Raw genomic sequence first — 27426 nt, forward strand, 5'->3', positions numbered from 1 at the left:
TCACCACACAGATCTGGCGAATGCCGGAGCTCTTTGGAATCATTCCTTATCAGAAGCTTTTAATGCTTCTCCAGGTAGAGCACTTAAGGTGAAAATCAGTTAATGTAATCTCAAAACGCTAATAAATTTCCAGCAACATAAGACCACCAGATAAGCATTTTGTCCCCAGGGTCACTCAGAATTCACAGCTCAGGTCCCGTAATTAGCATTTCTTTTATGCCTAAATCATCAAACAGGCATGAAGAGCCCCAGTGATAATATTTTACCTGTTGGAGGTTTAAAAGAAGGCTTTAGATATAATCAGTTACTCAACCTGCCTCCAGAGTTGCTAATAATAGCCATGCAGTACTCACAGGAGCAAAGCACTACCGCATACTCCGCTCACTCAGAGGTAAGAGTATACCTGTGGTTTACCTACCTTTACCCATTTTGGATAACTCCTCCTTCTCTTTTTGTTCTCTTCTTCATTCTCCTTCTTCATCATCTTTATCATCATCAAAAGCTTTTACTGGGGCCAGGCACAGTGGGTCATGCCTGTAATCCTAGAACTCTGGGAGGCTGAGATGGGAGGATTCTTGAGCTCAGGAGTTTGAGACCAGCCTAAGCAAGAGTGAGACCCTGTTTCTACTAAAAATAGAAAAATTAACAGGGCAACTAAAAATAGAAACAAATATTAGCTGGGTGTGGTGGTGTGTGCCTATAGTTCCAGCTACTCAGGAGGCTGAGGCAGGAGGATCACTTGAGCCCAGGAGTTTGAGGTTGAGCTGTGAGCTAGGCTGATGCCATGGCACTCTAGCCCGGGCAACAGAGTGAGACTCTGTCTCAAAAACAAACAAACAAACAAAACCCCCCAAAAACTTTTATTGAAAGTACTTAGCTCACCAATATATTTAATACTTTCCTTGCAATATACAAATATGCGTTTCTGTCTCTCATCTTGTTTTAGACATTGTTAAAAGAACAAGATCCAAATGTGGCTATCTTCTAAGCCAGGCTTTCAAACATTGATTCTTTTTTTTTTTTATTTGACAAAAACTGTATATATTTATGGTATACAATGTGATGTTTTGATATATGTATACATTGTGAAATGACTAAATCAAGCTAATTAACATATCCATCACCTCACATACTTGACATTTTTTTGTGGTGAGAACATTTAAAAATGTACTTTCTAGTATAAAATACATTATTCTTTTTTTTTTTTTTTTTTTGAGACAGAGTGTCACTCTGTTGCCCAGGCTAGAGTGCTGTGGCATCAGCCTAACTCACAGAAACCTCAAACTCCTGGGCTCAGGTGATCCTCCTGCCTCAGCCTGCCGAGTAGCTGGGACTACAGGCATGTGCCACCATACCCGGCTAATTTTTCTATATATATTTGTAGCTGTCCATGTAATTTCTTTCTATTTAGTAGAGATGGGGTCTCGCTCTTGCTCAGGCTGGTCTCGAACTCCTGAGCTCAAACGATCCGCCCGCCTTGGCCTCCCAGAGTGCTAAGATTACAGGCGTGACCCACCGTACCAGCCACAATACATTATTCTTAACTGTAGGTCCCATGCTGTGCAGTAGAGCTCCAGGAACTTATGCCTCGTGCCTCACTGAAACTTGGAACCCTTTGACCAACATCTCCCCATTTCCCACCCCCTCCCTCAGCTACTGGCAACTGCCATTCTACTCTCCGCTTCATGAGTTCAACATTTTTAGATTCCACATATAAGCAAAATTATTTGGTATTTGTCTTTCTGCATCTGGCTTTTTTTCACTTAACATAGTAATATCCTCTTGGTTCACCCTTGTTCTTGCAAATGACTGGGTTTCCTTCCTCTTTAAGGCTGAATAGGATTCCATTGTGTGTACATACCACATGTTCTTTATCCATTCATCTATCAATGGACACTAAGTTTGCTTCCATATCTTGGAGAAGAGCAATAATGCTGCAATGAACAGGGAAGCGCAGGTAGCTCTTTGATAGAGATTTCAATTCCTTTGGAGATGAACCCAGAAGTGGGCTTGCTGGATCATATGGCAGTTCTAGTTTTAGTTTTTTGAGGAACCGTCATAGTGTTTTCCATAATGGCTACACCACAAACTGCTACTCAAATTCTTAATCTGAGGTCCATGGATGACCTTGGAGAGGGATTATGAGCCCACTGAAACGGAATGCAAACTTTAACATGTACATTTTTCCTGGGAGAGTCTGTAGTTTCATCAGATTCTCAAATGTTTCTAGATGCTAAAAAGTGAGGAACTCCTGCTTTAAGACGTTAGTGACTCAGTCAGTGGTACAGGTGTCAGAGGAAAATGTGCTGGAGTTGCAGCTGGGGAAGCCTATAATTCTGAAACACTCCCCCCTTTATCAGTTATGATCTGTGAAAGCAAATGGGACTGATACCCGGATCCAATGGAACCTTCCTTTGAAAGGATCAGACATTTTCCTAGGAACACTTAAGATAACCACAGACATTACAGAGGACCCACTGTGTGCCAGGCACTGTCTCAGTGCCTTGCATATTTTAACCTTTGATCCTTACAACACTATAAAGTAGGGACTATTATTAGCTTTGTTTTACAGATGAGGAAAATTAAGCAGAGAGAGATAAAAACCACAAATTGAGTTTACTTTCAACATTCCAAGACCCTTCACAATTGTGGATAATGTAGTTTGCTGAGATGTAATTAATGGTTCAGAATAATGACCATTTTGGACATGTCTAAACAGCAGCCATGGTGTAATCTTGAAGTACATGCCTAATTAATAGCAGGATTCCTATATGTGCCATCTCTGGTCTTGTGAATAAGAATAGTTTACCAGGTCACATGCAGGAGAGAACCAGTTGACTGCTTTGCTTAATTAGAATTTGGCTAAGCATCACTATGGTTTATAAAATGGGCTTACTGGCTGGGCGCGGTGGCTCACGCTTGTAATCCTAGCACTTGGGAGGCCGAGGCGGGTGGATCATTTGAGCTCAGGAGTTCGAGACCAGCCTGAGCAAGAGTGAGACCCCGTCTCTACTAAAAAAAATAGAAAGAAATTATATGGACAACTAAATATATATAGAAAAAATTAGCCAGGCATGGTGGCGCATGCCTATAGTCCCAGCTACTCGGGAGGCTGAGGCAGTAGGATTGCTTAAGCCCAGGAGTTTGAGGTTGCTGTGAGCTAGGCTGATGCCACGGCACTCACTCTAGCCCAGGCAACAGAGCGAGACTCTGTCTCAAAAAAAAAAAAAAAAAAAAGGGCTTACTAACCAAATAGGTAACTTTATTTTTGTAACTATTACCAGTATGAAAAACAAATTCACACCGTGTATGTAAGGCATGCCACAATTCTCTGGAGCTTAAAGTCAACTTAACTTTATGTCTGGGAGGTTAAAATTTTATTCATTCCAGAATTTGATCAACTGATGATGCTTTAAATATAATTCACCCTTTACCTAGATTGTATTTATTTAACAGTTAATGAGCAGGTAACCTAGAAATCTAGATGAGCTGTCCTCTAAGAGTATGACTTATAAATAACCTAGAGAAAAGCCAACAGTATCAATATTAAGATTTATTTAACCCATTTTACTAGGAATTCTACAATTCACCTAAGTATGCTTAATTTACATATGTTTCTGATGATTTATGGAGGTAAAAAGTAGGAACTCTTGACCAAAAGTGAGAGCCTCTGGAAAAAGTAACCATAACATAACTGATAAAAGGGGAAAATGTTCTTCCATCTCATAAGCAGAATTGGTTGTGCAACAAGAATGGGGTGATGTATAATTTACTCTGAGGAGTGAAGTTTTGGGGTCCATGAGCCATTCAACCAGCAGTATGGGGCTAGACGAGGAAATTCTACCTTGTGACCCTGGATTATGAAAAGCCTACCCTCTGCTATCTCACTTTCATGTTGGAGATCATCTTTGCAATAAAATTCAAACATTTTATGGAGTAATAGGACGATGACTGCCAGTTAGAAAAGATGTAGTTAGAACCACAGTGGAGCCTGTTACGCTTACTCAAGTTTTGCTTTATATAACGTAATTTAGATAACTGGAAACTGGGTTGATAACGCTCTTTAATTTGGAAACATTTTCTTGTGGGAATCCTGTAAGTTAAAAGCTAAAGACAGTCACACAGGGTATGTTTAGAACACCCAAGAGCATAAATTTTCCAAAAGAAAATCTTTGAGCTTTTATTTGTCCTTAGAAGTAATAAAACTAAGTTTCTTTATAAGTCTTCTGGAAATGAGCTTAAGTTGAACTTAGAGTGATCTTCCTCCCAATTAGACTTAATGAGTGAAGTTCTAGTTTACTTTGAACTCATTAGAGAATAATCTAAATGTAAAGTAGTTCTGCTGCTCCTCTTCATGGCAATTCTTTTTTTTTTTTTTTTGACAAAGATTGGTTCTGAGGGAGGAAAGATAAAAATAAGTCTGTTTCTAGCCTGGTCTAGCTTTCCCTTTCAAGTATTTTCAGATTCCTTTCTTCAAGTACACTGCGCATGTTGTGTTCGCTGCCTGGCCTCTGCTCGGCCTAGTTCTGGCCTGTTGTGTCCATTCCGTGGTGGAGCAGCGCCTGCTGTGTTGCTGGTCACCACCGGAGACCTGGGCCCCTATTCTTCTTTGTAGCTATGTTGTTCCCTCTACTCTGACCCAGAGAGTGGAGTAGGGGTGGGGAGATGGGAAATCTGCTGCCTGCCTTTCTATCAAGCCTATAAACATGCCTGCCCAAGACCCACAGCGTCCCCAGCCTGCAAACCTCTGTGGTTCGCACATCCCTCCTTGAATACTTCTCTTCCCAGGCCTATCCTGGTTCCAGGACTACTGACAGTTGTCACAGCCATGCACACTTTCCTTTTATAAGTAGTTAATCATGTCTCGTATTTAGACATTCAGCAAATGGATACTGGGCATCTGCTTTGTGCAAGGGGCTGTTTGTTAGGTGCTGGGAACGCAGGGGAAAGGTCAAGAATAACACTGAAGAGGGAGAGGCAGCTATTAAAACACGACTTCTACAAACAATCACTTTGTTATAATTGTGGGAAGTCTCACAGGGAGAAACATAAGCATAGGGCCCAACTTAGTCTGAGAGTCAATAAATATTTTCCTGAGGAAGTGAGACTTGAGCTGTGTTATGAAGCGTGAGTTGGGGAGAAGGGGGCTTGGGGAGACCAGTGCAGCTGGAGCACATGCAAGGGAGGCCAGAGCCTGGCTTTCTTGAGGACATGAAAGAAGCCAGGGTGGCTGGAGTTGGAGAGAAAATGGGCACGTGGAATGTGATGAGAGTAGTGAGATGAGTGAGGGCAGACTGCGCCAGGCATTAGAGGCTATGTTAAAGACTTAAGTTTTTGTTCTAAAATCTGTAAGGAATAATTGGAAAGATTTTAATCAGCTGGAGTGGGATGATGAGGAGAGAGATGGGGGTATTTGTCATGGTCAGTGTTGCATTTTTAAACGTTCATTCTGGCTGACACATGGAGAATGTTTGAAAGGGTAGCAGGTGGCAGATGTAGCCATGTGGAGTCCAGGTGGTAAGTCGTCATGCCTCCCAGGGAAGATGGTGCCGGTCTGGATTAGGGTAGCACAGGCAGACAGGGAGATAATGGCTGATGGGTTTAAAGCTACTTAGAAGGTGAAGTTGCTAGGAGGGAGTGTCAGATGGAATGTGGGAAGAAGTCAGGTATGATTCCTAGGCCCCTGGTCTGCTAAGGAGACCATGTGGGGTGAGAAGGAAGGAGGGACTCGAGCCAGCAAAAGATGCCAAGAGACAACATTGAGGAAGGGAGAAAGAAATGCAGGTGAGCGTGGGGTTGTGAAAGCTGAGGAAAGGCCTTGTTCCTTACACCTTCAGCTAGGACTTGCTCAACAAGCTGTCAGTCCCCAGTGATCTGACATCAGGTTATGTAACACTAGAGAAGCTCTGGATGGGTCTGGGCACGCATAACCTAGTTCATGGTAGGATCCCTCTTCCAGAGCATGAGACACCTTGTTTTCATACCATCCCTACCAGCATCTCAGCTCCACAAGCCATCTTGGACAATATCTCCCAAGAATCAACAGTGAATTTTAGGAACAGAAGGTTTTCCTAAAAGATGTATTATCCTCAGATGTGCAATTCTGAGCACAACAAAGACAAGCTTTGATGACTTTGTATAGGGTGGCCTGGCTTGTTAGAAGCTCTGAAATCTACATCTCTTCATGCCACGTTAGGACCTTTGCTTTATCTCAGCCAAACGAGAGGTGTCACTGAGGTGCTTCTGATGGTCCTTAGGGCTGTTCATAAAGGTTTAGTTATCGGGTTTGGGACACGTGGTAGGATCACATTTCTTTACCCACTTGCCATGACTCAGCCTCCCTCAAGGGCTTAGGGAACCTCAGAACTTAAATCACAGAACCTGGCTACACTCCTGAGAGAAAGGAAAAATACCTTCCATTCCTTAAGAGTGAGGTAACAGTTGTTAAAAAAAAAAAATACAAGCTAATTTCTTAATTATCCTGCTCTGCTAGTTTTCCCATCCAGTGCCCTAGTTTCTCTCTAGAATTTGTGCCCTGCCCACAGGCACAGCTGGAAGCTTGGACTCCTGCCTAGCTCCCACCCAGCTTCTTCCCTGGGGGCTTGAGTCTTATCATGTACCCTGTTTGGTAGGAGATGCTGGGAGAGACCTTCCAGAAGCCTGATTGCTTCCTGCTTGGCTCAGGTGTATCTGATGACCATCTTGAGAGCCTGTCCCTCTACCCTGCCTTGTCATACGGACCTTTACCATCCCAGTGGCTATCCAAGTCAGATCTGGGCTTGGTGCGTTCTTTGGACACAACATCTTGCTATACCTGGTTTTGGTATCTGGAGAAATTTCTTCATCTTCCATTCTCTTGGTTCTGCCCTCCTCACTCTGCCCCCTTAGATGAGGTCCCCGCATGCGTTATGCCTGAGCCCAGGAAGTTTACACCATTATAAGCCATGGAGCTTGGCCATAGTTTGGTCTTCTTTAAGACTTGGAAGCAAGTGTCTATGTAAGAGAAAATATCCCAAATATTTTAGCTTGGGAGCAACAGCTTAGAACTAAGGAAATAGTTGTCTGTACCTGTAGGCTGGGCCCACTTTTCTCAGTGCATTCTGCTTTTTCTAAAAGAAGGCAGAATGTTCATTATTTACTGCTCTGAATTGTTCAACTTTGAATTATGATTCCAGAAGCCAATATTCCATATGATGGGTAACGCAATTAGCAGTCCAAATGTGGGGCGCAGTTATAGACATTTCCAGCCAGCACCACCCTTACTATTCTGCTCACCTTTGATGTCTCTTATTTGAAGCTTAATCTATTGATTAACTTCCTGATGAAGCAGGTTTCAGTCAAAATGAAGTCCTTATGATGTCACAAATGTGGTAAAAGGGAGTCAGAGGGGTTCCATTCTCTTCTGGCCTAAGGTCCTTTCTAAAAGGCAGAGTCTAAGGTCACTTCCACGGCCATCCATCAGCATGAAACACAGGCAGAGACTATTTCTAGACTCACTCTCTCTTTTATTTTATTTTTCATATGTTTGAGCAATGAGATCCATGCTCAAAATTAAATATGAAACAGGAATGCATTTACCTGAGAGTAACAAGAGACAAGATTCTAGTGGCTTATGTAGGTAGAGATTTGGCAAATCCAGAGGTTGTGGTTGGGTTTGGATATTAAATGACACAGCAAATGGGGGAAAAAGTGAAAAAGAAGCAGTGCCAGCTGTCTGTTCCCTTTTACTAGGAAAAGAAAGCTTCAGAAATCTTCAAGTTTGCCTTTCACTCAGTTTGCATTGCCCAGAACTGGATCATGTGACCATGTTGGCTGCAGGGACAGTTGCAATATTAGGGAACACGATTATAATTGGCTTAGCTACCTTGATTCATTCTCTTCTTAAGAGTTGGATAAGAGATCACCCTGAATAAAATCAGAGGGAGGGAATAGGTATAGGGACAGGCAGATCTCAGTGACTGCCCCAAATCAACCAGAATTGGGGAAGTGAATTCTGGAAGCCACAGGTCAATGAACTTGATGCTGACTTTTGAGGCCTTTTGGAAACAGCGATTAAACAGGAGTATTGTAAGTATTCTAGACTGTAAGCTTGAAGGGAGCAGGAATTGTGCTGTCTTGTTCAATGCTGTATCTACAGCAGGGTGCCTGGCATGAAGCAGATGTTTGTAAATATTTGCTGCATAAATGAATACACAGAAGGAGCCTGAAGAAAAGTAGATGATCAGAAAAGCATGGCTCCAGTAAGAATAAATCATACCAAACTATTTCCTTTAAAAGTTTTTAATAGAGTGATTGTTATATTTTAGATCAGGGAATGGCATAGATACTTTATCATTCATTGAATTTGGTAAGTCAGAAGACAGTGTCCTCACAATAGCAGAGAAATGCTATTAATATTATACGTAGGTGGGTCTGTAGCAACTTGAACAAATGCATCCAAGTAAGTTTTGATCAATGAATCTGCATCAGTCTGGAGGGAAGCCTGTTGAGCAAGAAGCATGAGTTAGTGGCAAGAATATGGGGTATAGTGTGAGAAAGGCTTAAGTTTAAATCCCTTCTCTGCTACCTTCTGTTTGGATGATTTTGGCAATGTATTTAATTTCTCTGAGCCTCATTTTTCTTTTCTGCAAATTGAAGATTATAATATCTTGTAGGATCATAAGGGGGATGAGCCATGTTAAAATATTAGCAGGTATGCCAATACGTAGGATGGCAGAAAAAAAGATTTAAAATTGGAAAATGGAAAAAGAAAGCAAAATGCGATGTGCACAGAGGCAGTGATTCATTCTTCTTTCAGAGCTGGGCAAGAGATCCCTATCTATTTCCTCCCTAAACAAAATGAGAGGGAGGGAAAAGATATCTAGTCCCTATCTAATAATAGAGCTAGAAAAGGAAGAGCTTCTCTGCGGGTACAATGGATGGGACCAGTTTTCTATAGGATCTAATCAGACACCCCTTGTGAAGGTAGGGGATCTGACATCTTGAAATATCATCCTGAAAGCAAAAGGCAACTAGTCTGGGCAATGGGAAGGGTGGATTACTATTTATGCAGAATCTGTAGTGATGCTGCTTTTCTCATTCCTGATATTGGTAATACATATCGTCCCTCTCTTTTTTCCTTATCAGTCTGGTTGGAGCTTTATCCATTTTATTGATTTTCTCAAAGAATCAACTTTCAGTTTCAATGATTTTCTTTATTATTTTTCCGTTTTTAAAATTTTGTTTTCATTGATTTCTGCCCTTTATTATTTCCTGTTTTTGTTTTGCTTACGTTGGTTTTAATTTGTTCTTCTTCCTTAAGGCTGAAGCTGAGATCCCTGATGTGAGACCTTTCTTCTTTTCGGATACAGGTGCTTTGGTGCTATACATTTCTTTCCAAGTACTGTTCCAGTTGCATTCCTCAAATTACGATATGTTGTGTTCTCATTATTGTTCAGTTTAAAGTACTTTCTAATTTTCGTTTTTATTTCTTATTTACACCATGGTTTTTTAGAAGTGTGTTAGTTTCCAAATATTTAAGGATTTTATAGCTACCTTTAAGTTAGTGATTTCTAATTTCCACTGTAGTCAGAGTATATGTTTTATATGATTTGAATCCTTATAAATGCATTGACTTGTTTTATGGTCCAGAATAGGGTCTGTTTTGGCACATGTTCTGCGTGCACTTGAAAAGACTGTATTCTCCTGTTATTGGGTAGAGTGTTCTGTCAATATCAATTAGGAAAAGTTGGTTGATAGTACGGTACAAGCTTTGTATGTCTCTACTGATTTTCTACCTACTTGTTCCATCAGTTATGACAGAAGGGTCTTGAAATTGCTGACTATAATTGTAGATTTTATATTTCTTCCTGCAATTCTGTTAGTTTTTTATTAATATATTTTGAAACTGTATTAGATGCATAAAGATTTAGAACTGTTTTATCCTCTTGATGGATTGACCTCTTTATTATTATGAAATGATCCTCTATATTTCTGGTGATATTCTTTGTATTACAATCTACTTTGTCTGATATGAATACAGCCACCTATGTTTCTTTTGATTAACATTTGCATAGCATTTTGTTTTCCAACCATTTACTTTTAACTTGTTTTTAAAGTGGGTTTTTTGTAGGTGGTATGTAGTTGATTCTTGCTTTTTTCTCCAATATGATAATCTTTGCCTTTTAATTAGGATGATTACTTACATGGTTGGATTTAAGTCTACCATCTTGCTATGTATTTTCTTTTCTTTCTTTTTTTTGAGACAGAGTCTTGCTCTGTCACCCCGGGTAGAGTGCAGTGGCATCATCATAGCTCACTGCAACCTCCAACTCCCAGGCTCAAGGGATCCTCCTACCTCAATCTCACCAGTAGCTGGGACTACAGGCATGAGCCACCATACCTGGGTAACTTTTCTATTTTCAGTAGAGACAGGGTCTCCCTCTTGCTCAGGCTGGTCTTGAACTCCTGAACTCAAGTGATCCTCCCACCTTAGCCTCCCAGAGTGCTAGGATTACAGGTGTGAATGACCATGTCCGGCCACTATGTATTTTCTCTTTATACCATCTATTTTTTCCTTCTTTACCTCATTTAATTCCTTCTTTTGGACTCACTGAGCATTTTTTAAATGACTCTACTTAATCTTCTTTGTTGATGTAAATTAACTATAACTCTTTGTTTTGCTTTTATAACAATTGCTTTAGAAGTAAAAGTACATATCTTTGACTTATTACAGTTTACTTTCAAGTATATTACACCACTTTATGCTTAGCAGAAGAATCTTGCAACACAATACTTCTCCCTTCCTGGACTTTGTGCTGTTGTTGTCATACATTTTATTTCTATGTTATAAACCCCACAAAATATTACTTCTGTTTTTACACTAAGCAACCAATTACCTTTAACAAGAATTTTAAAAATAACAAAAACATTATTTACCTGCCTATTTGTGGTTTCTTAAGCTCTCAATTCCATTGTGCTAATTCAGATTTCCATCTGGTAGCATTTTCCTTTTGCTTGAAGGACTTTAACATTTCTTATAGTGTCAGTCTGCTGGTGGTGAAGTCTTTCAGAGTTTATGTGTCAGAATTCTGTCTTTATTTTGTCTTGTTTTGAAATACATGTACATATATATAAGAATCCTAGATTACCAGTTTTTCCATTCAGTACTTTAGATGCTGCTCCACCATCTTCTGGTTTACATATTTCTGATGAGAAGTCTGCTGTCATTCTTATCTTTGTTCTTTTACAGTAATGTCTTTTCTCTCTGACAGCTTTTGAAAGTTTCTCTTTATCACTGGTTTTAGGCATTTTGATTGCGATGTTCCTTGGTATAGTTTTCTTCATGTTTCTACTTAGTCTGTTGAGCTTTATGGATTTGTGTGTTTATAGTTTTTATCAAATTTGGAAAGTTTCCATCCATTATTTCTTCAAATATTATTTTTTCTGTCCCCCTGATATGTTCTCACCTCAGATTTCTCCTTCTTTTCAGTGACTCCAATTGCATGTGTACCAAATTCACTGGTACTCTTTTCATTTTTATTTTTAGTCTTTTTCTTCCAACAGTGTTTCATTTTGGATAGTTTCTATCTCAATGTTTTCAAGTTCTTTACTTTTTTTTAGTAATGTTTAATTTGCTGTTAATTCTATGTGTGTGTGTGTTAAAAATCTTAAATGGTTTTATAATCTCTAGATGTTTGGTTTGGACTTTATTTTTTTTAACAGATTTTCCACATCTCTAACATGCTCAATCTCTTTTATTTTTTTGAACACATTAAATATAGTTATAATTACTTTCTTAATGTCCTTATCCTCTAATTTTATCATCTATCATTTCTAGGATTCTTTTGATTGAAAGAAATCAATCTACAGATTGATTTTTTTCCTCCTTACTTTCCTGTTTCTTTTTGCATGTCTGATAATATTGATTGGATGCCAAACATTGTAAATTTTACCTTGATGGTGCTGGATATTTTTGATTTCCTCTAAATATTCTTGTACTTTGTCCTGGGACACTTTGTTCTTAAAAATAGTTTAGTCCTTTTGGGGCTGGCTTTTAAGATTTGTTAGGTAAGACCAGAGTAGCATTTACCCTAGGGTGAATTTTGCTCCCGCTACTGTGGCAAGACCATTTGAGCCATGAATTATGAGGTTTTCCAATCTGGGTACCAGGATCAGACACTATTCCTGGTGCTGTATGATCACTGGGTACCTTTCCACTCTGCCTTGTGGGAACAGGAATAATTCCCTGCCCTGTGAAATCTTTTGTTATTGTTCTCTCTTCTCTCTATATGTGGTTCCTCCTTATCCTTGGGTAGCTTACTCACATACATGAATACTGGAGTGAGATCTTCTGCAGATTTCCAAAGCTCCTTCTTTCCCTGTGTAGCTTTCTCCTCTCTGGTATTCTTCTCCAGCTCCAAATTCTTTGGCCTCCCTGGTCTCCCACTTCTGTTAATATCTCCTCAATTCAGGGAGTCTGACTAGCTCTTCCTGGATTCCCCCTCTTAGTGCTGAAGCCTGCTAACTCTTTCTAGGCTGCAAACTGAGGCAATCATAGGGCTCACTCATTTGGTTTTACTCTCTCATGGACCACTGTCTAGCACTGCTACACAATGTCCAATGTTTGAAAGCCATTGTTTGCCTGTTTGTTTTTGTTCTTAGTTGTTTTAGTCAGGGGAGTAAATTCAGTCCTGTTGCTCCACCTTGGCTGGCTAGATGGGATTACCATAAATTATTGTGGTTCTGTTGATAAAACAGATTGTCAAGGGTGTCACCTGTTTCCAAAACAATTCTCATTAAGTAACCTGAAACAGCTGGCATTGTAATCCACATCTCCTGCAATCAATGGGTGTTACAGAAGAATTGCCTATGAATGAACTTTATGTAAGACAATGGAACCTTTCCCTCTAGTTTACATTTTAAAATTCCTGTGATATGCTTTAGTTCATTTGTTGTTACTTTCTCTTTAGCTGTGACTTCAAGCCCCAAGACTCTCACCCCTGTTTCCCCCCCCCCCCCCCTTTATCAGGGCCAATCTGTACAACTGGATTGTTTCAAAAGAGGAGAACATTTGCATTTTGGGATGGATTTATAAACAGAAGTAGAAAGTTCAAGAGAAAGAATTCTTGTTTTTCTTACTGTTTCTCACCTTCAATAAGTATTTACTGAGGGCTTACTGTAACAAGACACTGTGGTGTTAACTAAGAGACTGAGACAAGTGACTGACATGATGAGTGTGTAAACTTGTAGAAGACTGATACAATTGAGAAAGACCCAAGGTGTGGTACTATAGTAAATCTGTGAGATTTCACAGTAGAGTGTGATTATCAAGAGACAGAGAGATTAGGGGTGGCTTGGAGAACTATTTCAGGAAAGAACTATAGAATTTCAGGGAGTACCATAGCAGAATTAGGACGACGAGTACCCATGGCTTGTCTGGAGACAATCAGAGAAGTAAGGGTCTCCTGCTGGAGAAGAGTGGAAATGGTAGAGGCCTCTCTGTGGAGGCTGTACGTGCCAGGCACAAACATTTGGCCTATGAAGGTTTTTATTGAGGGTGGACATGCATGAAGATTTGTTTTGAATAGGGGATTAGGGTTAGTATGTGCAGAAGGGACAAGGACTGGTGACAGAGGCTTGAGGGCAGAGGTTATGTCTTAGTCATATTTGTGTTCCCAGATCCTAGTTCATTATACTTAATGCTTGTTGCTTGAATGCATATAAAAGGTTATCTTTTTCCTTCTAAATTGCTAATGCTCTTGATAACCATTGGCCTTGTCAATGGCATGACAAATATTGTGAAAGAATCTCTTTATGCCCAGTGTTATCTTGTTTGAAGGGCTACAAGTAGACAACTTTAGCCTACCTTCAAGCCTTTTTGGACTCCTTCAAGCCTTTTTTTTTAATTTTAATTTTTTAAATTGTAAATTGAAAAATCATAGTTGTATATACTCAAACGATATTGTGATTTATGAATACAATGTGGAATAATTAAATCAAGCTAATTAACATATCCACCGCCTCAAATACTTATCATTTCTTGTGGTGGGAACATTTGAAATGTACTCTTAGCAATTTTGGAATGCACACATTATTATACTATATTCACGATGCTATGCAATATATTTCAAAGAAAAAAAAAAACTCCCTTATTTCTCCTGTCTAATTGAGGCTTTGTATCCTCCAAGCCCTATTTGCTTCTCTTTTCATTCCTCATTTTCCTCCTTAAAGGACAGGCACTCAGCCATTGTTACAGAAATTACACAACATGCCCATTTGCAATCCCTGTCTCGTCCACCCTTAATAAGTTCTGCATAGTCTTAAAAATCTAATAAAAAGACACCCCCACACACACAGTCCCAACAGAGCCTGCAGAGATACAAGCTCCCAGATTAAGTGAGTTCGCACAATGCGGATTTAGGTGTACACATGGTCTCACACGTGCATCGCCTGCCCCAGGCGGCGCAGCCATTCGTTTAGGCACTCACATACCGTCCTTAGCTCCCCCCACCCACAGTCTCGTGCACACACTCTAGGTCCACGCACGTGGCACAAGGCCACCAGGCCAGCACCACGCGCCCCCCCCCGCCCCCGGAGTAGCTCCGGGACGGCCCGGGCACGTCACTCCCGCGCGCCGGCTGCGTCATCAGGGCGCGCCACTGCGGTAGGCACGGACCGGGACTTGAAGTGCCGGCAGCAGCCGCAGCCCGAGCCGGAGCTGCAGGGGTGCGAGCCGCAAGGGCGGGTGTGGGCTGCGGGAGGCTGCTCCGGCCGGGAGCGCCGGGACAGGTGCGTGGACCGGGAGCGACTCCTGCAAGTTGCTGGGGCCATCGTGTTCCCCTTTTCCCCTTCCCCGAGCTCGGGGGTTTCCCCTGAGTAAGGGGCCAGGCTCGTGCAGGGGTGGGGGTCGGGATGGGTCTCTCCGGGGGAGATCAGGCTGCCGCAGGGGTTCCTCCGGGGAGGAGGGAGCCCTGATGGACTCAGTTCTCTAAGCACCTGGCGGGGCGGGGGCGCCACTAGCCCTCCCGCCCAGGTGCATGGGGGGTATCGAGGCAGCAGGTGTGCGCTGAGAGCAGCAGGTGCTGGGGATAATCCAATGACAGCAGCCACCATTGACTGGACTGAGCACTCACTGTGTGTCACACATTGTGCTAGACGCTTTGTATTTATTATTAAGCCCTCCCCAGCAACCCAGCGAGTAAGAGCTATCATGTGATGCTCATTTTTCAGATGGGGAAACTGAGGCATAGAAGTTCACTAGTTTGTAAAAAGACATGGTAAGCAGTGGAGGATTTAAATCTCAAAGCTGGCCCTCCTGGCTCTGTCCGTTTCAGGTCCCACAGTCCGCTACCCTCAGCTGGTGCTGCCCGGTGCCTTCGGGAATCTTTCTTTCTTTCTTTTCTTTTTTTAAAAAAGAACACTTCTTGACCTTGGGCAAACTCTATGGGGAGGAGGGAGGACCAAAACGTGGACTTCGCATTGGCACGAGTTCTCTTTTTCCTCTTTTCATCCCCTAATCCCCTTCGTTTTCTCAGGCGGCAGCGGGCTCCCCCTGTTGTGTGGACATTCTACACCCGAAACTGACAGCTGAGTGCTGAAGTTTTATTTTGTAACACGGAAGGACTTTCATCCCAGGTGCATTGCTTTACTATTCTCTCCTCTGGCCTTTATGTTAGATTGTTACTTATGTGAAATTGTTAAGGACTTACGTAGTTATGCTGAGGGTAGCAGTTACTGCAGGAAACCCATATGGAGATTGTAAAGAAATCACAGTATACCCTCCAAGGAACACTGTTAATTTGGACATGACCTTTCAGGATTTTAAAGGAATAATTTAAGGCCAAGTGAGACATAGCCAAAAGCAAAAATAATTTGAGACTAGAGATTATGTTAGAAGGTCTTTATAGTTTAGATTAATATCTATTATAGGAGTTCACTCTTATTTTCCCTTAGGGTAGAAAAAGTATTATTATTATTATTTTGAGACAGAGTCTTGCTCTGTTGCCCAGGCTAGAGTGTTGTGGTGTCAGCCTAGCTCACAGCAACCTCAAACTCCCGGGTTCAAGCGATGCTCTTGCCTCAGCCTCCCGAGTAGCTGGGACTACAGGCACGAGCCACCATACCCAGCTAATTTTTTTTTTTTTTTTTGTAGAGACAGGATCCCTGGCTCTTCCTCAGGCTGATCGCAACTCCTGAGCTCAAGTGATCCTCCCACCTTGGCCTCCCAGAGCGCTAGGATTACAGGTGTTAGCCACCACACCCAGCCTGAAAAAGGCTTATTGAAAAGGATGAAAACATAACAGATATTTCAAAGTAGGGTACTTTTCTTTTAGAGCATTGTAGATGTATTAAAAGTGCAAATATCATTTAGGGCATCACAAGAAAATTAAATGCTTAATTCAGTTTAAGTGTGAAACTTTAGAGGTACCCTAGTTGCCTTTCTCCATTTTACATTGCATAAGTATGTATGAACAAATATTTCCAGTATATTATTTAAGAAATTATCTATGTATATGCTTCCATATAGCATATATTTCATTAAATGCATGCCATCATTTTCAAGCTGTTCAATTATTAACAAAAATACCTGAAATAAGCTCTTATTTACACTTGCAAATGACTATTCATACCTGTTTTGTTTGGAAAGTCTAAGGATACAAATGTTGTATTCTTATATATTTAGGAAGTCTTAGGATACAAATGTTGGGTTTTTTGTTTGTTTTTTTCCCATCAAGGCAGCCTGAGTTCATATAAATACATCAAAGCCACTTTTTACACTGTGACTCAACAGGGTAGAAGTCTACCAGTAGTTCCTTTGATATTCCATTATAGAGCAAAATTATGTAGAAGTCAGAATTTTAAGTTTTGATATTTACTCTCTGGATTCCTCGTGAACTGAAATGATATATGTTTTTTATAGCACATGATTTGGGAGTTACACTTTGTGACATGGATGAATCTGCGCTGACCCTTGGCACGATAGATGTTTCTTGTCTGCCAAATTCATCAGAATACAGTGTTGGTCGATGTAAGCACACAAGTGAGGAATGGGTAAGTTTAAGATAAGTGTTAAAAGCCTTCAACCTAAAAATATTCATTTCAGTGTTGTTTATGAAGGTGGAATTGCTGGCAGCAACATAATGCCAACTAGAGGCTAATAGCTGCAGAAACTGCTTCTGTTAGAAGATATGTTTCTTAAGTCTAATAATATTTTTAAACATTTTATGGTATTATTTTGATTAGGAAGAAAAAAAGAGGGTAGAAAATATAGTTACAGTGATTATGTTAAAAAGCAAAGACATTTTTGCATAGGAAAAAAACCCTAGTAGTTGTTTTGGGTGGTGTAAGAGATTGTGTTTTCCTTTCTCTTGGTATGCATTTCCTGTAATTAAAGAGCATGAATTTTATAATGGAAGTAAACTTTTAAAAAATTAAAGTAGGAAATTATAGTATAAATTCAATCCAAATAACATGCATTTTTCTTGTGTTGTTTTCCCTGTTTCAATATAACATGGCATGTTTTAAATGTTAAACTGTACAAAAGTAAATTGTGTAACTAAAATGTTTGTACCCCTGTAATATTCTGAAATAAAAAAAAGAAGAGAAAAAGATGAAATGCTCTTCTCTGTAAAAAAGACAAAAAAAGTTATCTCAAACACTGTCTGCTTTATATAAAAATGGTATTATTGTACTTAGTTTTGAGGACATTATATCTGTGAAATTTGAGCAACTGATGAGGTCAAAGTTAAGAAAAAAATTTTTAGAACGAAGAGCAAGGTTTGATCCTACTTGAACAGTCTGGCTATAATTTAAATTCCAGGCTTTAAACTGTCTTGATAAGATAAAGGGATTTTGTATGTTTATCTTATTTTTATTTAAAGTAAAATATTTTAAGCTGTAGTGTAACAACTTGCTCACTATATAAGGCCTCTAGAGTTCTATTGTGGAAGTGTGTGATTTAAAAGGGAGTAAATTGTTAGCACAGGGATCCAGAAGTCTGAACTTAATCCTCTTGCTCTGTCAGAAGTCCATTTGACCTTTGACCTTCTACAACTTAGTTTTTAAACCTTTGCTGCCTTGATTATGTAGCAATCATTATTGGCTATTACTATTCTTAAGTGCTCAACTTTTGCTAAGGTGCCAAGCTTTTTTCCAAGTGTTAACCATGGAGGGAGCACTTAAACAAAAACCACTATGTGAGACACACATAGATATACTTCCAAAAGAAAAATATGCCATAGGTTTCTCTTCTATATGAAATATCTTAGTTTTAGAGATCAAGTAGACAAGTCTGATTCTCTTGCCATTTAGACACTGTTTTTCCTTACCATTTATTAGGGTGAGTGTGGTTTTGGACCTACTGTCTTCAGATCTGCCACTTTAAAATGGAAAGAAAGCCTAATGAGCAGGAAAAGGCCATTTGTTGGAAGATGTTGTTATTCCTGCACTCCCCAGAGCTGGGTGAGAACATTACTGCTTGTTGACCTTTCATAAACAGTGAAATATGTGACATAGATTTCCAACTTTGTGTGAATTTGTAGTATGTAGCTTTGTTCCCCCTTTCTCCTCCTTTACTCTGAAAGAATGTAGCAGGTAGTCTTTTTTTTATTTTTTGAGACAGTTTCACTCCATGGCCCAGAGTAGAGTGCCATGTTGTCAGCCTAGTTCACAGCAACCTCAAACTCCTATGGTCAAGTGATCCTCCTCCCACAGCCTCCCGAGTAGCTGGGACTACAGGTGCAAGCCGCCATGCCCGGCTAATTTTTTTGTTTCTACTTTTAGTTGCTTGGCTAATTTTTCTGTTTTTAGTGGAGACAGGGTCTGGCTGTTGTTCAGGCTGGTCTCGAACTCCTGAGCTCACGCAATCCTCCCACCTCGGCCTCCCATAGTGCTAGGATTACAGGAGTGAGTCACCATGCCCAGAGCAGGTAGTCTTAATGGACTTAATTCACTTTTAGAACCGAGGCCCATGTTTATAAACCAAATATTCCAAATAAAGATGTCAACTCAATTTTTCTTTTCATTCATTTATTCAGTAAATATTGGTCCCACAATGGATACTTTCTTAGTATCAATTGATAGTTCTTTTGTAGTTTTAATATGATTTTAGGGGGATAGTAGATCTTACTTTCAGTTAACTCTTCCAAAGAGTTGGTGGGAACTTTCATGTACCTTCTGGGTGTTGAAGTTTAGTACTTAAAATTAAAATCCTAGCAAGATGAGAGAGAGAGAGAGAGAGAGAGAGAGAGGGAGGGAGGGAGGGAGATAATAGTTCAAAATAAGAAGTGAAAGCTGTGACTTTATTCTTAGCTTTTGCTAAATTTCTGTTCCTAGGGCGTTTGGACTTTGTGATAGTGAAGGATGGTCACTGAAATGTCCATGTTAAATGAGGATTTAAGAATGAGAGTGTATGGGTTTGTTATTTGTATTTTGGTGAAGAAACACAAGCCTTGCAATATCGTCCACATTATGGTGTAGTTAGTATTTAAGAAGAGAGTTGATTAGCTGAGAGGTATGGTTCTGACGGCCATGGGAGTGAGGGATGAATGAGCACAGGAATGTCAAATTTCATGTGGCTGTGTCCTAAGGCAGTAGAGTTACCTTTTAAAAGGTATATCTGGATGTTAAACTCTCCCTGGAATGGACTAGTTACTAGGATGTAGAAATTCTGACATTTAAGTGCCTGCCATTTATAGAGGTTGCTTAAAACCCGTGTGAATAGTTAACTGTACTGTGTGAATTTTTTACTCATGGTTGGCTTGGCAGGAAGTAGAATTCTGAGTCTGATACAAAGGGATTTTTTAACATGGGAGAAAATATAGTGGAATCCAAGCAGTTCATGTTAAATGTTCAGGTCTGCTCAAGAACGTTTTGTCATGAATACTGCTTCTCTTAAACCACAAGTGCCTTGTTGCAAGAATTTGGTATTAATAAAATTGAAGGATTGTGGAAATTTCTAGTCTGGGAGTAAGGCCAGTTCAGATTAATAGGTCAGCAGAAATAAAGATTTAATTAGAAGGTCACGTGGCTTTTCTTTTTAGATCTGGCATCTCATCTAATTCTAATTTTTGCATGCTTATTCAAAATAATATCTTAACTACAATGTATTCTTAAGTCAGAGGACATATAGAAAATTATGTGGTGATTGTGATGGTTTGGAGTGGTGATAGAGTAACAGATAATTGATTTTTGCTTAAATATAGTACCTCATGAAGTTGAACTTGATCTTGAATTTCTTCCATGGCATATTCATTAAAATAATTTGTTTCGACTGGGTATGATGGCTCATGCCTGTAATCCCAGCACTTTGGGAGAGCACTGAGGCTGGAGAATCACTTGAGACTAGAAATTTGAGACCAGCCAAAGCAATCCTTTTGCTACCAAAAAAAAATTTGTTTAAAAATAGTTTCATGGTAACTTTCTGATATTTGTTACCCTTTCTCTGAAATCCTATTTTCCTTTTCTTTAAGGATATTTCACTGAAGTATTTTTATGTCAGGCTGGGCACGGTGGCTCATACCTGTAATCTTAGCACTCTGGGGGGACAAGTTGGGAGGATTGCTTGAGCTCAGGAGTGCAAGAGCGAGACCCTGAATGTACCCAAAACAGAAAAATTAGCCAAGCAACTAAAAATAGAAACAAAAAATTAGCCAGGTGCGGTGGTGAGCGCCTGTAGTCCCAGCTACTCAGCAGGCTGAGACAGGAGGATTGCTTGACCCCAGGAGTTTGAGGTTGCTGTGAGCTAGGCTGACACCACGGCACTCTACTCAGGGCAACGGAGTGAGACTCTGTCTCCAGAAAAAAGAAAAGGATTTTTACATCTTTTGTTGAGGATACATTATATTTTTTCCAGCATGTATTTGTGGAACAGTTACCTTTTGCCCACATGGATAAAGCTATAGATTTTCTCTGTTCTCTGCATTATCCTTCAAGATCACCTATAAAGAGGGGGACCTGTACCTTTTCTCATTAAGTGGACAGTTATTTTAGGGGAATAGAAAGACCATACTCGTTGGAGCAAGATCTGAGATGGACTCCTAAACCCCTGTCAGCCTCAATTTTCTCACCTATAGAATGAGGATAATAATTCTTATGTGTCAGAATTATTGGAAGATTTAGTAATTAACAATAATTACATGGTACTTAGCATAGTCTTTTTGTATTTTGGGAATACGGAAATCTCTGACAGTCCATAGCTTTAGCTCCTTCACTGTGGAGATGAGGAGTGGTGCAGGAAGGGGAGAAGCACTATTTCCTCTGATTTTTTTTTTTTTTTTAAATCTCTTTCCTCCTCAATTTCCTTCATATATTTCCTTTGATTTTAAGGTTTTAAGGATGAATTCTGAGTTTGTAACTTTCTTTGAAGGCTGACAAGTACTTTTCAACAAAGTGTATTTTTTCTTCATCACTTAGATTTTTGAAGCAACGCCTAACTTTATGCTTGAATTTTAAAAGTCGTTGAGAACTAATAATGTGAGATCTTCACCATCAATCCAGTTGTGTATTTATGTCTACATTTGCTTTGTTTTATATAGGATAAATTTTTCAACCCCAGTATTCCGTCTCTGGGTTTGCGGAATGTTATTTATATCAATGAAACTCACACAAGGTAAAAAGAAATTTCTTCTGCTTCTAATAAATCTAAAAAGGAAGACTCCATAATAATCAATTAACACACTTTAAGATGAATTTCTTTATGTTTTTGATAGTTAATAGAATATGAGCTTCTGACATAAGAGGCTTTATCTAAAAATTGGAAGCAGTACAGCCACCAGAGAGACCTATTATTACTGTTACCACAGCTGTAATTATAAATATTTTCATGGGAGTGTAGATATCACTTGTAGTGCTCTTTGACTTATTCATATACTGATTTTGCGTATGAAGTGTGTCAAAACGTGGAAAATATTTGTCTGAAGGGACATGCAGGTTTGAATGTCTTAGGATCTATTATGACTATTTTATACTTGAAAAAAGTATACGTGATTAAAATCTGCCTAAAATCTAATACCTAAGGGTATTAGAAGATATTTTTCTCTATTGAGCAAATGTTCTTTGATTTATTATTCAGCCAAGGCTTTTCTTAGAATTCTTACTTCCAAATTCCAGGCATATGAGGATGGACTAGTAGGTACCAGAGTGAGAGAAAAGGGCCTTTGTTTTATCTGAATCCAGGCTAGGGGACAAGAAAGGAGGGTTGTAAGGCTGTGGGAATGTCTGTGAGGCAGGAGAAGCAGTAGCCAAAAATGCTGCCAGTCCTTGTAATTCGGAGAGTAGATGCCTGGAGTGGGTAAACGGGTAGGCTCAGCTGATGAGAAATACTTGAAATTCTATGAAAAATTGATCTAAGAAGTCAGATACTTAAAGTTGAAACTTTTCTGATGTTACTTCTCATAATTTGATGATGAGATCACATATGAGAATGATAATACATATGTGGTAAATTTTTTTAATAAAGAACTAAAGTCAAAGACATGAAACATATTTTTCTCAATCCCAGGCTACTGTTCTCTCTCTCTTTTCATTTTAAAGGAGAGAGATGAGACTGGTCCATTGATTTTTTTTTTTTTTCCTTTTCTTGGTTGATGTGATTAAGATGCTAAGAAAAGGGGTCTCCTAGAGTCTCTTCTTTGCGTAAGTAGACATTTTATGTACAAAGCCACGAGGTTTGTTTGTTCCTGTCAGTTAGAGGCAGTTAAGAGAAAGAGCATTTGCTGTATTGACTAGGCCATGTGACACTATTCCATGAAATAAGCTTCCTCTTTAGCTGTCTAGCCCTCCTACGTGATATATGAAGCAAAGCCTAAATATTTCTACTCACTCATGCTCACACATACACACACTCATAAAAACAATGCTTTCAGTCGATTGCAAAGGGATTTCACAGAGAACTTGGACTTTGTACATTCCAGTAATACTTCTGAAAATGTTTGCTGAAGGAAGAGTTTAGAATTAACACAACATATTCGGCACATTTTTAGAAGATTGAGATAAAAGAAAGGAGCAAGAAAAAGAAAATGGCAGGAAGGAGAGATGAAGGAATAGGTGATTCATAAACAGCTCTCTCTCAAATTAGTTTTTGTCAGTTGAGGGCTTTTTGGATCTTTTCAGAGTTAGGAGATTTATATTTGAAATCTGCTACGGGGGAGGGGGGAAGAAAAAAATGAAATCTGCTACTGTCTATATCATTATGGAAGAAATGACAATGCAGCATTATGTAAGCATTACAAATGGTTTCAAATCATTACGTAATGAAGGCTTGTAGCATTCTTATTTCTTATTCTGAACTCCATCTCTCCATCCCCTCATGTAGACACCACGTAGTCACTCTCACTGACAGGAGTACATCTTATCCCTTAGGCATATTAAAAATGTGAAGAAAAAAAAAAAGAACTTCTGGCTTTGTGAGCCCAAAGTGCAAATATTTAGATCATAGACCAATTATGCTTGACTTCTCTCAGATGATCAGCCTTGTCAGTTCAATTGGAGAGTGATTATCTAGGAAAAAAACTATAATAATAAAATAATTAGTCCTTCATGGTAAGGAAAGACTTCCAAATTTATCTTTTTATAGCCCATAGCTATAACTCTAAGCTATATAGCTTATCTGTATCTAATATATATATATACACATATATATATAGCATTCAACATATTTGCCTTTTTAATGATATTAATAAAGTCAGGTGTTTTGTTTCTTTTGTTTTTATAGTAGGGTTATTCTTCAGCACAGTTAGCACTATTTAAGCATTAATATACAAATTCCAAGTTTTACTTTTAGCTGAGAGTACATGTAAGAAATTATGAATAAAATTGGCTGCACAGCACCCTGAACTACTAAGGATGATATGCTATAGAACCCTAAATCTCAGGAATAGATGACATTAAGCTTTGTTTTTATGGGCAGAAAACCAGTGTTTAATTTAAGCAACCTGTTTTAGGTGTGCCTGGGGTACTTCTCTGCTAACTCGTTTTCACGTTGCAGGCACCGGGGGTGGCTTGCAAGACGCCTTTCGTATGTTCTTTTTGTTCAAGAGCGAGATGTCCATAAGGGCATGTTTGCCACCAATGTGGCTGAAAACGTGCTGAACAGCAGTAGGTGAGGGCTGGGCACTGGGGTGAAGGTGGGCAGAGGCAGGGGTGGGTGGCGGGAGTGGAAGGGGAAGTAATTCTCTTTAGTAACTTGTAGTTTGCCTGGGACCCTGTCTCAGTCAGTGTTTGCATTTCCACACATTAAAGCTCCAAAGGAAACCAAGGAAAGGCAGGGGAACAGATGGTTTTGGTGAACTGTGCCCTGTGGGAATAGCAGTCTTGTTTTATGGATTAATATTGAATGAGTTTCTAAAACATGAGTGGTTTAAGGAGGTTTAACCTCATCCTTTCTCCCATAAATTGAGTGGAAGATTTATGAAACTGGATTAAAATTTTCCTTTTACCTCACTGCTTTTTGCTCTATGCTGTGATGTTTTAATCTTGAACTGTGCCTTTTGAAAATTACTGGTTTGAGTTGAAAAAAATTTGTAAATATTTATGTCTCTCTTTGATCCCTCCCAGAGAATTTTATATATAATTCTACTAATGGGGTCACAATAAAATTAATAATAAATTAGGTCTTCAAAAAAAAAATCACACATTACTTTGGCAGTGGGCTTTTTGATACTTCTGAATTATATGCCTAAGGGGATAACCTTATTTTTCTTTCTTCTGCTACAGTTCAACTTTGTGTCCCTCACAGCATAACTGAAACATAGAAATTCACATAGTTGTCACCCAGTGAATTTGAATTAAATTCTTGAGTCTGCTGTCCAGATTCCTCAGAGATTCATTGATTTAGGAATATAATGTCCTTAATATTTAATAGACAGCCAGAAAGAGCACTTCCAACTTGAGCTTATTCTCTCATTTTATCACATATTAAAGAGAATGCGCATTTTGTTTTGTGATTCACAGCTGTGGTTTGGAAAATGCTGAATACAGACCGTAGCATAGAGCCAGTCACATTGTCTGTCTTTACCTTTTCAAACCAGAGTACAAGAGGCAATTGCAGAAGTGGCTGCTGAATTAAACCCTGATGGTTCTCCCCAGCAGCAGTCAAAAGCCATCAATAAAGTGAAAAAGAAAGCCAAAAGGATCCTTCAAGAAATGGTTGCCACTGTCTCACCATCAGTGCTCAGGTATTAAAAGGCGAGGCATGAAGCTTTCAATAAGAGTCATCCGATTTTGAACAAATAGGACTGAATCATTGGATTTTCCTCTCCTAGCACAGTGCTCTTTGTCCAAAAGATGTTTTAATATATTCCGAGGTTGAATTCAACTCTTCTTTATGTTCTTACTCAACTTCCATGTGAAGTAGCACTGTGTAGGCTTGAAAGTGTCTTCCTCTCTGCCAGTTGATAGCAGCCAGTGTATTACTGCTGACATCTGCTCTCCTAGACAGCTGTGAATCGAGTTTCACGCATCCATGTCCTAAAGGGAGTGGTTTGTGTGCATTAGAGGGGTCATTCTGCTCACTAAATACTCATTCGTCTTGGTCATTCACCTTTGAAGTATAAAGTGTTATTAGCGTGAAATGTGATTTTAATCCATAATAAATGGATACTTCTGTAAGTAGCACATATATAAAGTTTTCTAATTCTGCACTTTAGATACATGAGTACATGCATGCACACACAAAGTAGTTTATAAGTACTCTTAGGTTGTTCAGAAACTTAAGTAGACAAAAGTCAACTATATATATATTTGTATATGTAAATATATGTATGTACATCAAAATTTTTTTTCTTTTTACTTTCAGACTGACTGGGTGGGTGCTGCTAAAACTGTTCAACAGCTTCTTTTGGAACATTCAAATTCACAAGGGTCAACTTGAGATGGTTAAAGCGGCAACTGAGGCAAGAATTTCTCTGAATCTGTCCTTTCATTTTTCTCACATTTGTAGAGTGATTTTATAACTTGGGTAACTGTGTATTTGGGGAGAAGTGGAGTAAGGGAGGATCTGCCAGCAATAAACAGGATTCCTTTGTAAGTTACCTGCAGCAACCCTGAAAATTTGGTAGAATAATCTTTATTTGATAGATGAGGAAATAGAGGTACAGGTAGAGAAATAAATTGTCTGGTCCCAGAGAAGTAACTTGCCCCAGATTTCAAACCAAACCAAGCTTCACTCCAAAACCTATGCTCTTTTTATGAGAGTAGGTCTGCCTCATGGAAGGGATATATATATATATATAGTCAACCTGATTACTATGGATTATTCTTTTCCCCCAACTCATTTCTGTTGTTACAGTTGTTCTTGTTTTTAGCTCTCTAAGTGTTAAATTGAAAGAAGTTCATACATACTATTGGAAAATGTTTTTAAAGATCAAGTCAATGATTAGCCAGTGTTTGAGTGACTCTAACCAAACATGCAGTTACAAAGTGTGATTGAACTTTACATTCGGATTTTAAATTTGGCATTTTTCCCTTTACTAGACGAATTTGCCGCTTATATTTCTACCAGTTCATAGATCCCATATTGACTATCTGCTGCTCACTTTCATTCTCTTCTGCCATAACATCAAAGCGCCATACATTGCTTCAGGCAATAATCTCAACATCCCAATCTTCAGGTAAGATCAGCTTATTTTGACATTTAAGGTATTAAAAAGATTGTGTTTTCAATTTTTGGTTTTTTTATTATATCTTTTGATACATGTCATTGTAAAATGACATTAGCTTTTTTCTTTTATCATAAAAGTAATACATGTTTATTGTTTAAAATTTGGAGAGTACAAACAAGCATTGAGACTATTGCTATTGTGTATGTATTTTATATGGAATACTTGGTGAACTGTGAATACCTATACTTTATGAGCAATGTTTATCAAATGGATAAAAGGCAATTAGAAAGGCAAGATAGCAAATTATCTTACCAGGCTCAGCAGTAGGGAGTTGTATTTGTTAGGGAGTGAGGTGGGCATGGTGGTTGTGGTATGGTATAAAGGTAAATACGAATAACCATACCTGTTACTTTGACCTCATGATTTAGTGGAGCCAGACCCATGTAAGAAGTACAATATAATGTGAAAGGTATCTTTTGGAGGTTTTCAGGGGAATGCAGTGCATTCCGTTCAGAGGAAACAGTATGTACAAAGGCAAAGAGATTCAACAGCATGGTATGGTCAGGAAGTGGTAGACAATTAGGTGAGGTTAGAATATAGGATACATTAGGAAGGGTCAGAGACTGGAGATGGTAGCTGCATAGGTAGTGAGAGTTAGATGAAAACAATTTCTAAGCTGATAGTTTATAATCTATCCTGTACTTGAGAAATGACATGTTTGGATTTGTATTTTGAAAGGTTATTCCAGGTTAGAAAGAGTTAGATCAATTCTGATTCTATTACAATAGTTCAGGCAAAAGTTAATGAAGGCTTAAATTAAAAGTGTAGTAGTGCTCTTGGAGAGGAG

At 39.1% G+C, this 27426-nt stretch overlaps 1 protein-coding gene across 7 annotated transcripts in view; it reads left to right on the forward strand.

Moving 5' to 3' along the window:
• The window catches only part of GPAM (glycerol-3-phosphate acyltransferase, mitochondrial), a 59296-nt gene that overhangs the window by 12183 nt on the left and 19687 nt on the right, over positions 1 to 27426 (forward strand). For 2 of the 7 annotated variants that reach the window (XM_045568140.1, XM_045568143.1), the window contains exons 2-9: positions 15516 to 15615; positions 16901 to 17031; positions 18319 to 18441; positions 21516 to 21589; positions 23966 to 24079; positions 25008 to 25154; positions 25775 to 25871; positions 26452 to 26588. In XM_045568140.1, coding sequence (XP_045424096.1) covers positions 16930 to 17031; positions 18319 to 18441; positions 21516 to 21589; positions 23966 to 24079; positions 25008 to 25154; positions 25775 to 25871; positions 26452 to 26588 — 794 coding nt within the window. In that variant the 5' untranslated portion in view covers positions 15516 to 15615; positions 16901 to 16929. Of the gene's footprint in view, positions 1 to 7994; positions 8068 to 9301; positions 9351 to 14662; positions 14770 to 15515; positions 15616 to 16188; positions 16294 to 16791; positions 17032 to 18318; positions 18442 to 21515; positions 21590 to 23965; positions 24080 to 25007; positions 25155 to 25774; positions 25872 to 26451; positions 26589 to 27426 lie in introns of those variants that run through there. The other 5 variants (XM_045568138.1, XM_045568146.1, XM_045568142.1 and 2 more) reach the window with 4 other exon arrangements.

Source organism: Lemur catta, chromosome 14, assembly GCF_020740605.2.
Source record: "Lemur catta isolate mLemCat1 chromosome 14, mLemCat1.pri, whole genome shotgun sequence".
Lineage (NCBI taxonomy): Eukaryota > Metazoa > Chordata > Mammalia > Primates > Lemuridae > Lemur > Lemur catta.